The 12,607-nt window shown below is 47.1% G+C and overlaps 1 protein-coding gene across 4 annotated transcripts in view; it reads left to right on the top strand.

Annotated features, from left to right (window-relative positions):
• Nucleotides 1–12,332, top strand: part of CSK (C-terminal Src kinase) — a 69,330-nt gene extending 56,998 nt beyond the window's left edge. For all 4 annotated transcript variants that reach the window (XM_055002906.1, XM_055002908.1, XM_055002905.1 and 1 more), the window contains exons 6-13: nt 1,545–1,638; nt 2,211–2,276; nt 3,324–3,423; nt 5,588–5,678; nt 7,048–7,121; nt 7,644–7,839; nt 9,219–9,305; nt 10,995–12,332. In XM_055002906.1, the coding sequence (XP_054858881.1) occupies nt 1,545–1,638; nt 2,211–2,276; nt 3,324–3,423; nt 5,588–5,678; nt 7,048–7,121; nt 7,644–7,839; nt 9,219–9,305; nt 10,995–11,177 (891 nt within the window). In that variant the 3' untranslated portion in view covers nt 11,178–12,332. The remainder of the gene's footprint in view (nt 1–1,544; nt 1,639–2,210; nt 2,277–3,323; nt 3,424–5,587; nt 5,679–7,047; nt 7,122–7,643; nt 7,840–9,218; nt 9,306–10,994) is intronic.
• The last annotated feature ends 275 nt before the right edge of the window (nt 12,333–12,607 follow it).

Below are 12,607 nucleotides of genomic sequence, written 5' to 3'. Positions count from 1 at the left end.
GGAGACTGCATGTTAATAAATACTGTGCTTATATACCATTCTTCTAGACAGATTAGTGCCCACTCAGAGCAGTGAACAAAGTCGGTGTTATTATCATCCCCATAATACAACTGGGGAGCTGGGGCTGAGAGGAGTGGCTTACCCAAGGCCACCTGCTGAGCTCATGGCAGTAGTGGGAGTCGAACCAGCAGAGTGCTGATTTGCAACCCAACCACTTCACCACTGTGCTACAGCAGCTTGAGAAGCATAAGCTTTGGACAGTTAGCACTGAGGTTGCAAATAGTCAGTAGGGCAGGACTGAGCTCTGCTTTTGCAGAGCAGGGCTGGAAATGGGCAGAGGGGAGGTAAAATGTATATTGCTGCAGCGAGAGATGGGTTGGGCGGTAGCGCTGCCTCTGTTTAATCAAACAGATGTCCCCTGCCACCTTTCCTTTCGCCCAAGGAGCTCTGAAAGTTGAGAAGTTTAGAGGATGCCTCTCTTGTGCGACCTGGATGTGTCGCCAGAGCTCCATCTGCGCTGAGGTGCCTGTGCGGGGCTCTTCGGAAGGAATTAGAGCAGCATTTCCAATCTTTGCAAGCCCCGTAATGTGAACTCAGGGTGCCACGGCTGGATCTGAAGGCAATGCATTTCTCTTCTGGGGCAGGCAGCAGCAGCCCAGAGGGCTTCCCCCTTTTTTTGCCTTGCCCCCAATCCTCTCCTCCCTCCATTCCAGAAATAAAGTGACTATAATATAAGAGCTGGTATGGGGTTAGGTTTATAAAATGCAATTAATCAGTGAAACAAAATTGCCCTTGTAATAATGTACTTTCATTTGCAATAAATTATACAGAATAAAGGAGAGTTGATATTCAGACAGACTATCCTAAGCTGTAGAACTGTTAGAAATAGAACCACCAAAGTTGCCGGTCTCCCAGAAGTCCATTAAGATCCAGCATCCCCTCCCCCCCATTCGCTTGACATTTTCAATCAGTCATTGAAAACCTTTTCTTTTTCAGCAAGCCTTTTTTGGTAGCCACAACATCTGGTGCCGTGAACATGTTGCCATAATTGTTAGGGACTGTTGTATGTTTAGTGGATCGGGGACTCCAGGTCGGTTCCACAAGTTGGCAACAGGCTCTAGCTTCTCACATCAGCAGAGGCTGCTTGTGCAGCTGGGAAACACCACTGCTAGCCAATCCAACTCAGTGTGGTTTTTATGTCTAGAGGGAAGGGACTGTCTTATCATAATTGCTTTGAGTGCTGAGAGGCCAGAAAGTTGGATACACTAAATAGTAATCAATATATATTATTGGATTTATTCTTCTTTCCGAGGGAACTTCATGCATGTCATGTGTGTCCTACCCTTTTGCCCTCACAACAACCTTATAAGGTAGACTAGGTTGAGAAATGGTGATTGGCCCAAGCTACCCTAGAATCTTCCTGGCAGGTCTAGGCTTCGAACCTGCCTCTCTGTCCTAGTCCAACTGCTATGGAACACTGTCCTTCCAACCTCTAATTAAACTTTTAAAATTCCTAAAAATGCCTTCTCTGTCTTCCTTGCCAGCACTACACCTCGGATGCCGACGGGCTGTGCACACGCCTCATCAAGCCGAAAGTCATGGAGGGCACGGTGGCTGCCCAAGACGAGTTCTCGCGCAGTAAGTACAGCATGAAGAATTGACAGTGTGTTTGTATTGTATTGTACGGGACCGTCTCTCCTCATATATTCCCCAGAGGACACTCTGATCAGGGGACAAACAGCTGTTGGTGGTCTCTGGCCCCAAGGAGGCCTGCCTAGCCTCTACTAGAGCCAGGGCCTTTTTGGTCCTGGCTCCCACCTGGTGGAATGCTCTGTCTGCTGAAATTAGGGCCCGGCAGGACCTACTATCTTTTCGCCGGGCCTGCAAGACAGAGTTGTTCTGCCAGGCATATGGCTGAGGCTGGGCCTCTGCCGGCCTGGAAAAAAAAGGGGTGTATAAATCTTAACCCTCCCTGTGAAGGCTGTCCACCATCCTGTTTTAAATGTGTTGTTTTAAATTAACATGAATTTTTAATTGTATTTTAATTGTATTTTAATATGTTTGTCATCCGCCCTGAGCCTGCTCACCGGGAGGGTGGAATACAAATTTGAAATAAATAAATAGATAAATATTTTGGGGTGCGCTCACAGCCATAAGCGCCGATTGGCCTCTCATCCATCACCCTTCCACGTGTTTTCTTTGTCTTCCAGGTGGTTGGGCCCTCAACATGAAGGACTTGAAGTTGTTGCAGACCATTGGCAAAGGAGAATTTGGGGGTACGTGGGTCAGTTTGAAGATGGCAGGATTCAAAGGCCTGAACAGGAAGGGGTATTTGGGGGGCAGGAGAATAATGTTAGAAAGGGGCCGAAATAACCGTTTCTTCCTGAACTGAGAACGGGCTTGTCATTTTATGAACATATCCAGACGGTGAAGGAAAACATAACATGGACTTCAGATGTAGATAAAAGAAATAATTGCTGGATAAGGGAAAGCAACCCAGACATGAACCCAGAGAGGAAAATAAAAAATAATGTGCAACTTCAGCAAAGTAGAATGAGATTATCTCCCCCAAATTTGATAAGGAATCGAGGAAAAATGGTTATTTGGTCATCGTTTTCAAGCATATAATAACGTGGGGCGGGGGGTGGACAGCATAAACCGAAGGAACTGATAAGGAATCCATGAGATCGGAATGAAGTGGAAGTTTAAGGAAGATAAAACTCCAGGCTGGGAAAGGGGGCGCCCAGGACTGCCAGTAAGTGGAATAAAATGGATGTGATGAGGGGAACTAGGAATTTTGGATGGAAGGGGCAGCGTTGCAGGTGGGTGGGACAATTGGAACAATTGTGTGGGGGGAGCTTTGCTTGGGGCCTGGCTTCCTTGCCCACAGAGACAACCGAACATTGATGGACGTGCCGAAATTCGCTGAGCGTTGTGCAATTCCAGCGTGTATGCGCATGTTGCAGTTGACCCTGAATGGCAGTAAAACCTCAATGGGCTGAGCCAACTTGCTGAAAACTGTTTGGACTGATCTATAGAAACTGGCCAAATTCCTCCCCCAGTTGTGACGTTTCTCGGTGTCCGGAACGAGTGGGAGAGACGATTGTGTGTCTTGGCTCTGCCGCTGCTGGAAGGGCTGGTTCTCCCTTCCTCCCCTTTTATCCTTCCAGCAACCCTGTGAAGCTGAGAGTAACTGGCCCAAGGTCACACCACAAGCTTGAGGCCGTGATTTGAACCCGCCTCTCCCAGATTCTAGTCCAACGCTCAAATCGCTACACCACGATGGCCAGTCTTATTGATCGTTCTGTGGTGCTTCTTTGTAGATGTGATGCTCGGTGATTATCATGGGAACAAGGTTGCCGTGAAATGCATTAAGAACGACGCGACCGCGCAGGCCTTCCTAGCAGAAGCTTCAGTAATGACGTGAGTGCCGGGTGGAAGGGGCGAGATGGGTACAGTCGGGATGTGGGGAAGGTGATAAGGGAACGAAGGCATTTTTTAATATTGGAAATGTGAACAGGTTTTTCACTTGGGTGACCTGCCCTGGATTCACCTCAAAGGCAGCTAGAAATTGTTTGCTTGTTACTAAGGGTTCCCTGATACAAATCCCAGACTACATTGCAGAACTTACCCAGAGTTCCTTGATGAAAACCAAGATGGTTCTGCCAGTAGAATTAATTTGCTTCGTTTATGCCCCGCCTTCCTCCCAAGTTGGGCACCTGAAGTGGCTTATCTTTCTCCTCTCCTCCATTTTTCCTCACAACAACCCTGCGAGGTAGGTTAGGCTGAGAAGTGTGACTGGTCCAAGATTACCCAGTGTGCTTCCAAGCCAGAGCAGGGATTCGAACCTAAGTCCCCCACATCTTATTCTGACACTCAAACCACTACCCTACACTCAGTGGAGACTTGCTAGAATTACTTTAGTCATCCAAGGTATTTGTATCTTGCTGTCTTAATCAATGGATTCTGGTGACAGCTAACTGCAACCTCGTTAATGTTAATAAATAGTAATCTAAGAACTAGTTGAAACACCAGCACCTCAGCAGCAAGAAATGAAAGGCTAGCAGCATAACAGAGGGGGAAATATCTTTAGAAGTCTTATCAACTCCGTAAAAAGACGAGTGGAAATAAAACCGAAAAGGAGAGAGCTTCCCCCACTCAAATTAATGCAAAATAGGGTCTGTGTAAAACCAGGCCAAGCACAGGGTCAGACAGTTTTAAGTTCCTCAAACTGAACCCAAGATGAGCAGTTGGGAGTAAGGAATGCTACCATTGAGGTGCCACAACTGAGAAAGCCCCGTGAGAGGAATGTGAAAAGTTCAGTCCAGGAAGAAGATTGGCACCACCCCTCTTAACCCCCCTTTTTAAATAGGGAAAGGCACGAATCCTCTTTTTTTATATATATTTTTTTTATTGAATCTTAACAAGGTCAGGACAGAGAGGGGCATGGGAAGGGAAAGGGGGTAGAAGGGGAAAGTCAACAAACACGCTAAATAGCCTGCTTACAACATTACTCTACATATCATTTAATACTACAAATAGGTAGACTGTGATGATGAACACAAACTATATTTAAGCCTATATATTCTTAATACACTCAAGTCTTTGTGCTTATTTTTAATGCAATCGCAGAATGGAGTCCAGGGCTCAGCAAAGTCCTCTTCCATTTGCCCTTTCAATATTGAGGTCAATTTGTCCATTTCCGCACTCTCCATAATCTTCAGGAAAGGCACGAATACTCTTGTAAGGGCTGAAAGAGCTAGGATAAGAGCGTTGGGGAAAGACAGGGGCTTGAGAAAAAGAGGGCTGTGACTGCAAAGTTCAACAGCAAGATCTGAGTCCAGCGACACCTTAGAGACAAAGAAGAACGTCCGATTGTAAGCTTTTGAGAATCAGAGCTCTCTTTTTCTGACACAAGCAAAGTTTCTAGTCTTTCAGTGTTCGCAGAGAACAGCTGTTCCACTGCTGGTTGGTTGTGAGTGCCAATTGTGACTGGACTATCCAGGATTCATCATTACAGTATAAGAGACTAGTATCTTGAAATAGATCCAGTTTTGATCAGGCATCTGATGAAGAGAACTTGATTCTCGAAAGCTTATGCTATAATAAAATTGGTTAGTCTTAAAGGTGCTACTGGACTCTTTTTGATTTTAGTATCTTGAAAGTATCCAGAATCCAAAGCTTCCCCCTTCCTTCCGTGTTACCCCAATGGCCCCGAATCCTTATCTTCCCTGATTCCCAAAAGGAACCTTTTCGCCTTTCCCCATATGACCTGTAATCATCGATGCAAATTCCAGATCTAATCCGAAACCTTCAGAGTTCATTAGGCTGTTGCTAGCTTGGTATAATTTGTTTAAACGCCGAATGACGCAGGATGCACTTTGCCAGCCCCGATCTGTCTCCCTTTTTTATTGCAGTGGCTTTCAGTGGGAATTGTGGGAGGTCCTCTTGGTGGTGTCTGCCTTCTGATACCAGCCAGTGACCCTTTACAGCTATTTTGGGTTGGGCTCAGGATGGGGTGGGGGGTGCCGCCAGTGATCTATGGATGACCTTCTTTTGAACCTGTGCCCCGCCGATCCCTCTGCAGGCAGCTGAGACACAGCAATCTAGTCCAGATGTTGGGCGTGATTGTGGAAGAGAAAGGCGGGCTGTATATTGTCACGGAATACATGGCAAAGGTAGGAGATTCTTGAATTCCTTCCCGTTTATTTTTTTTTAAAAAAAAATTCTATCCCACTTTGAAAATAAATAGTAATTTATCTGTTTAAAAAACCCAGGAAAATGATAAACAGATTAAAAATCTTATAACAGTAGTCCCAAGAATACTTCCTATATTGTCGAAGGCTTTCACGGCTGGAGAACGATGGTTGTTGTGGGTTTTCCGGGCTGTATCGCCGTGGTCTTGGCATTGTAGTTCCTGACGTTTCGCCAGCAGCTGTGGCTGGCCTCTTCAGAGGTGTAGCACCAAAATACAGAGATCTCTGTCTCTGTTTAGAAAATACTATCTCTGTCTTTTGGTGCTACACCTCTGAAGATGCCAGCCACAGCTGCTGGCGAAACGTCAGGAACTACAATGCCAAGACCACGGCAATACAGCCCGGAAAACCCACAACAACCATACTTCCTATAATTTTAAAATGCTAAAATATCTGCCGTTCTTCACAATCCATTTAAGAAAATAAATGGCTTGATGTCTTGAAATTTATTTTTACAGTAATCCATAAATCCATTCTTTTCTACAAACTTACCAGCTTCTTTCAAATCTCGTAAAATATGTCAAAACGGTTCTTTTGAACCGTTCTCTCAGAGGAAGAGGCTGTGCAGATTGTAGAAGCGGTTAAGGAATTTATCACCAATTCCAAGTTACTGACAGCATCCCCCTCCCCTTTTCAGTTAAAATATTCAAAGGGTCTTCAGACTGAACGTAGACATGTAGGAAGAGCCATCTTGGATCAGACCAGCAGTCTATCTAGTCCACAATCCTTTCTCATATAGTGGCCAACCCATTACTCTAGAGCTTCAGCAGACAGGGTATAAAGGCACCAGCCTTCCCCTAACGATGCAACCTGATATTCTGAGATTTGCTGCCTCTGGACACTCACCATGGCTAGTAGTCACTGCTAGACCTATCCTCCACAAATCTAATTCCCCTTTTTCAAAGCTGTCTGTGGCCGTCACTATGTCCTCCGGCAGCAAATTCCACATTGTAGTCCCTCACTGCATAAAAACTGTCCTATTGAAGCCCCTTTGCAGCTCATAAGGGGTAATGGTGGTTCTTAGAACTGAGGACTTCACTTCTGTACTGTCTGTGCTGCCAAGACAATGAGAGTCATTTGAACCGGCGGTTCAGAAATGAAATCAACTGCTACTGTTGGGAAACATTTTTGAGAATGCAAACGGAGTCTAGGAGGAGAGCGCCATCTCCTGTGGAGTGCCTGCCATAGCACCCTTTGGAAGTTCTGTTCTGACCCAGCCACACCCTCATTTGCAGAGAAATTCCTTGTGCTGATAGCGTTTAATTCTACTTCTTTTTTTGTTGATCCGCAGGGAAGCTTAGTTGATTACCTACGCTCCCGAGGGAGGTCTGTGCTGGGAGCAGACTGCTTGCTAAAGTTCTCCTTGTAAGTACCGGGGCTCAAAACCTTGCCTGCTGCCTCTTTATCTCCCCCTTCCCAAGCTAGTGTGTGTATGAATCTGTCTGGTTACCAAGTTGGATAGCGCCCCTTTCAGATCTAACGGGGGTTTAAAATCTGTGCACACTGAAATCTATAGAAGCTTTTATTTTGAACACACCTTTGAGCCAGTCAGTTTACTCCTGAGGTAATAAAATTGGCTATTAATGATTATTTAAAGTTCTCTGATAAACTAGATCCAGGCACAACAGAGGCGTGTCTGGGTGCCGTCAGTCCACCTTCTGATGACCGTACTGATAGCTGACATGGTTCCAGGAGTTATGGAGCGGGCGACTGACTGTTTCCTCCCCTCCCTTGAGGCTTGCATCACATGCACACCCTACTGCCACCACAGCCACATTGTGGTGGCTCCTCCAGTAATAATAGAGGTTCTGATTTTTCTCCAAATGGGGGGGGCGCCTCTTTTCAGCTGCCCTCCGATCTATTAAATTGCTGTTTTTCTCCCCTCAGAGACGTCTGCGAAGCCATGGCGTATCTGGAAGCCAACAATTTCGTCCACCGGGACTTGGCTGCAAGGAACGTGCTGGTTTCGGAGGACAACTTTGCCAAAGTCAGTGATTTTGGGCTGACGAAAGAAGCCTCATGTACCCAGGACACGGGCAAGCTGCCGGTGAAATGGACAGCCCCAGAAGCACTTAGAGAAAAGGTAAGGAGAGAAGCCAGGGTGTGGGGAGCGTGGCTAGTGACTGAGCCATATGGGCCAATCTCACAGAATCACAGAGTTGGAAGGGGCCATACAGACCTTCTAGTCCAACCCCCTGCCCAGTGCAGGATCAGCCTAAAGCATCCCTGACAAATATTCATCCAGCCTCTTCTTGAAAACTGCCAGTGAGGGGGAGCTCACCACCTCCCTAGGCAGCTGATTCCACTTTTGAACTACTCTGACCGTGAAAAAGTTTTTCCTAATATCCAGTCGGTACCTTTGTGCATGTAATTTAAGCCCATTGCTTCAGATCCTACCCTCTTCTGCCAACTCCCTGCCCTCCTCCAAATGACAGCCTTTCAAATATTTAAAGAGAGCAATCATGTCCCCCCTCAACCTCCTTTTCTCCAAACTAAACATTCCCAAGGCCCTCAGTCTTTCCTTTTAGGGGTCTCCAGACCCCTGATTATCCTCAGCATTCTCTTCTGCACCCTCTTGATTTTGTCCACATCCTTTTTGAAGTGAGGCCTCCAGAACTGCACACATTACTCCAGGTGCAGCTTGACCAAGGCAGTATAGAGAGGGACTATGACCTCCTGCGATTTCAGTGTGATGGTCCTTTTGATACAACCCAAGACTGAGTTTGCCTTTTTTGCCACCACATCACAGTGACTGCTCATATTTAGTTTACACTCCACTCTTACCTCAAGATCTCTTTCGCCTACACTACTGCCCAGAACTATATCCCCCATCTAGTATTTGTGCTTCACATTTTTGTGGCCCAGATGTAATACTGTGCACTTATCTATGTTGAATTGCATCCTGTTCACAACCGTCCTCCAGAGTATTCAGGTCTTGTTGAATTTTAACTCTATCTTCTTGGGTGTTTGCCACTCCTCCCAATTTGGTATCATCAGCAAATTTAATGAGTGCCCCGTTTACCCCTTCATCCAGATCTTTGATAAAAATATTGAAAAGTCTCACTGCTGATTTGGGTCTGGGGTCGATAACCAGGTGATTTGTCTTTCTCTTTCCTGGTGGAGCTGATCTCACACAGGACTTGAGATTCTTTTACTGCCATGTGCCACGAGCAGCGTAGTGCAGAGTAGGTCTGACTCAGCAGCAGGCACCTTCATTAAGGGAAGGGAATAGCTCAGAGGTAAAGCTTCTGTTCATTCCCGGGCATCTCTGGTTAAAAGGATCAGGCAGTAGGCAACGCGAAAGACTTCCAATTAAAAAGATCAGATGATGGGTGATGGGAAAGCCTGAGGGTCTGGCTTGGTAGAATGGATCTTCATATGTTCAATGAATGACCGCCAGTTTCTAATCTTGCCGCTATTTTTTCTCAATGGTGGTTTTTCTTTTTGGTCTCTCACTTGCAGAAATTTTCCACCAAGTCAGACGTGTGGAGCTTTGGAATACTTCTTTGGGAAATCTACTCCTTCGGGCGAGTGCCTTATCCGAGAATTGTAAGTGAGGGTGTCGCAATGCTGGATTTCTTTCTCTGCGCGTTGCTTTCCAGAGCAGCTCCTGGGTTTTCCCCATCTTTGATCTGATGGATTTATTCCATTTTAGTCTGCTCTTCCCGTGAACGGGCTCAGAGCGGAGTAACAACAGTTAAAAATTACATTTAAAATATTTGTAAGATACAGTTTGTACAATAATAAAACTCTAGATGACGCCCCCCCCCCATATATCCAGCCCCGATAACATTTCAAATGGGCAGGAGGTGGAGAGAATTGCACAATCTCACTGGTGGAAACTGGAGGGGGGGGCAGTCACACCACCACCACCCCGGATAGGAGGCTGCTGGGAGGTACACCTATACCCCAGCCTCAACCATATGCCTGGTGGAACAGCTCCATCTTGCAGACCCAATGAAAGGATAGTATGTCTTGTTGGGCCCAGGTTTTCACATACAGAGCGTTCCACCAGGTTGGGGCCAGGACTGAAAAGTCCCTGTCTCTGGTCCAGGCCAGGTGAGCTTCCCTGGGGCCACGGACCATCAGTAGATTTTTTACCAGCTTTGCAAGAGAAAAGCAGCCTGGGGAACCAGAGATTCCCCTTAGCTCCTGTTTTAGAAGGCTCCCCTTGTGTGTGTGTGGGGAGAGTGACTTTTCATGCCAAGAAGGGCATTTGCGGTGGTGGTAGGGGTTTCAGAAACGGCACCACCTTCTTGCACAGTCCACTGGACAGACTCAGGATTCTGTTGCCTGATTCTGCTTCTGGCGTAAAACAGAATGGAGACAGGGTGGCTTCAAGTTGCTCACTGATATCTGAGGTGAGATATGAAGTGGACGCTTGCCGGTTCACAGCTCCGCCTTTGCCAACTGGAGAGAAGGAAAAGGTTGGATCCTGCAGTTTTGTTGTGCAGGCGCTAGCCCTCTCTTCTGGCACAGGGGTGAATGGTTCAGAAGTGTTAAGTGTAGAAAAGAGGGCCATACTTGCCCCCCAGAAAGGGGCAGAAGTCAGGAAGTGGCTGTCTCTCAGAGATCTTGGGGGGGGGGGTATGAGCAGAAGTATGCACCTTCTCTTCTACCTGCCGTCTAGGCTTTGTCCATGTGAGGTAGACTGCAGTGATGTAGTGAGGCTCAGAGAAGAGCAGAGAAGCAGTGTCCTGACACACACACATAACCTTCCTCAGGAGAAGCTAGTTTGAGAGCCAGCTTGGTGTACTGTTTAAGAGCGGCAGGACTCTAATCGGAGAGCCAGGTTTGGTTCTCCACTCCTCTGCGTGAAGCCAGCTGGGTGACCTTGGGTCAATCACAGCTCTCTCAGAGCTCTCTCAGCCCCACTCACCTCACAGGGTGATTGTTGTGGGGATAATAATGACATACTTTGTAAACTGCTCTGAGTGGGTGTTAAGGTATCCTGAAGGGCAGTGTATAGATCAAATATTATTATTATTATCACATTCTGTGCTGTGTCTGAGAGGCACGTGGCTGAAACCTAGATTTCTCAGATTGTGACTAAAGCACCAGCCCCTCCCTCCCGTGATCTCCTGGGAGGGGGTGCCATGCGGCGCCCAACATGGCTCTGGGGGGCCATGCGCAGGCCATATGTTGTGCCGCCGCTAGCAGGGTGGATCCTCAGGCTCCATCCAGAGTGCTGAACTTGCCATCCTTAACTCTTTGTTTCTTCCCATCCCACCCCTGCAGCCTCTGAAGGACGTAGTCCCTCGTGTGGAGAAGGGATACAAGATGGACGCCCCGGACGGCTGCCCCCAGATTGTCTATGAGGTGATGAAGAAGTGCTGGAATTTGGACCCTGCCCACCGGCCTTCCTTCCACCAATTACATGAACAGCTAGAGCATATCAAAGCCGCCGAGCTTTACCAGTGAGGTCGAGGGGAGGGCAGGGCTTCCTCCGGACACGCCTCCCTCCATCACTTCCTGTGATCCACCTCCCCCTCACCCCGCGTGCACGTGTGTCGGGGCAGGGTGGGGGGGCCACGAAAGGGACCGAGCGCATCGATTTTTATCAGGAATCGGAACCTGCCACTCAAGGGACTGTACTTAGACAAACATATTGGACTTGCGCATATCCCCAACGTACCTCAGTGGGTGTGTGTGTGTGGGGGGGTGGAATTTGGCTCCCCTCTTCTCCGTGGGGATCTCTCTCCTGTATCTCTTTCAGCTGGGTCATCTGAAGATGCAGATGTGAGAGGAAACAGCAGAACTGCCCCCCTCCCGGGGTTTTCTTCATCTACCCCCACCCCATCCTGTAGGAATCCAATTGGCTGAAGAGCACCTAGTGATATTTTAGTAGCATGTTCTTAGCCTTTCAGACACTTTCCCTCTCCGATTCCTCTCCGTGGATCAGGCTTCCGCTCCACACACATACATTTCCATCCTTTTTTCCTTCCATCTTTAATTTCTCCCTGGGAACTGGCTTGTGTTTCTCTCGTCCTTACCGGGAGGAATTAAAAAAGGGTATGAAATTCAAACATCCTCAGGAGGGGAGATGCAAGAAAGGAAAGAGGGGTTTTGGGGGGGGGGAATGGGGGAATTTCCTGCCCCTGTTGGTACTTCCACAATTTTGGAACCACCCAATTACCAATCCAGTATCTTCTTTTCCCTCCTTCTCATGCCCAGTCTTATTTTGTTCCAGGTATTTTTTTATTATTATTTTGTTTTTCTTGTTTTCAAACTGCACCAGAAAAAAATAGAATCAGCTTGTCTGCTGGGTTTTACTAAAGTTACAAATCTTATTTTTTAATGTAATAATTAAAAAGGTTAAAAAAAAGAGAAAACCACACACACACAAATAAACCACGCTAAACCTTTAGCGAGCTTGTCTTCAGGCCGCCCGGCAAGGGCACATTTCGAACTGTAAACGCCACCCACGGACGACTGTTTGGATTGTTTTGCTTACAACAGTGTTTGCATGCCTGTCTTGAGAGGCCTTTTCCAGTCCTGTCTCGTGCTTTATGCTCATTTAATGCTGCCGACCGTGAGATTAAACTGTAATAATAAAAAGAAACCATTCCATACGAATGCTGCATTTCCTGCCTCGTTTTTCATCTTTTCCCATTTCCCCTCCTGCATTTGTAGCAGGGAAGGTGAGAAAACGCAAGGGCCGAGGTGATGAAGAATTGCCCGCCTGCCCCGCGATCTCACGCCAGAGCTTTCCCAGAATGCCTTTTTTCCTTCCCAGCATTCCAAGGCTGCCCGTTTTGTACACCACTGCCCGATTCAACTTGCTAACCTTTGCTGGCCTCCTTTTAGCTGTTCCTTTTAAAAAATGTTGAAGTTTGGGGCCCACTTCTTTC

The sequence above is a fragment of the Eublepharis macularius genome, chromosome 18 (genome assembly GCF_028583425.1).
Source record: "Eublepharis macularius isolate TG4126 chromosome 18, MPM_Emac_v1.0, whole genome shotgun sequence".
Lineage (NCBI taxonomy): Eukaryota > Metazoa > Chordata > Lepidosauria > Squamata > Eublepharidae > Eublepharis > Eublepharis macularius.
This window is presented reverse-complemented; position numbering and strand designations above follow the sequence as displayed.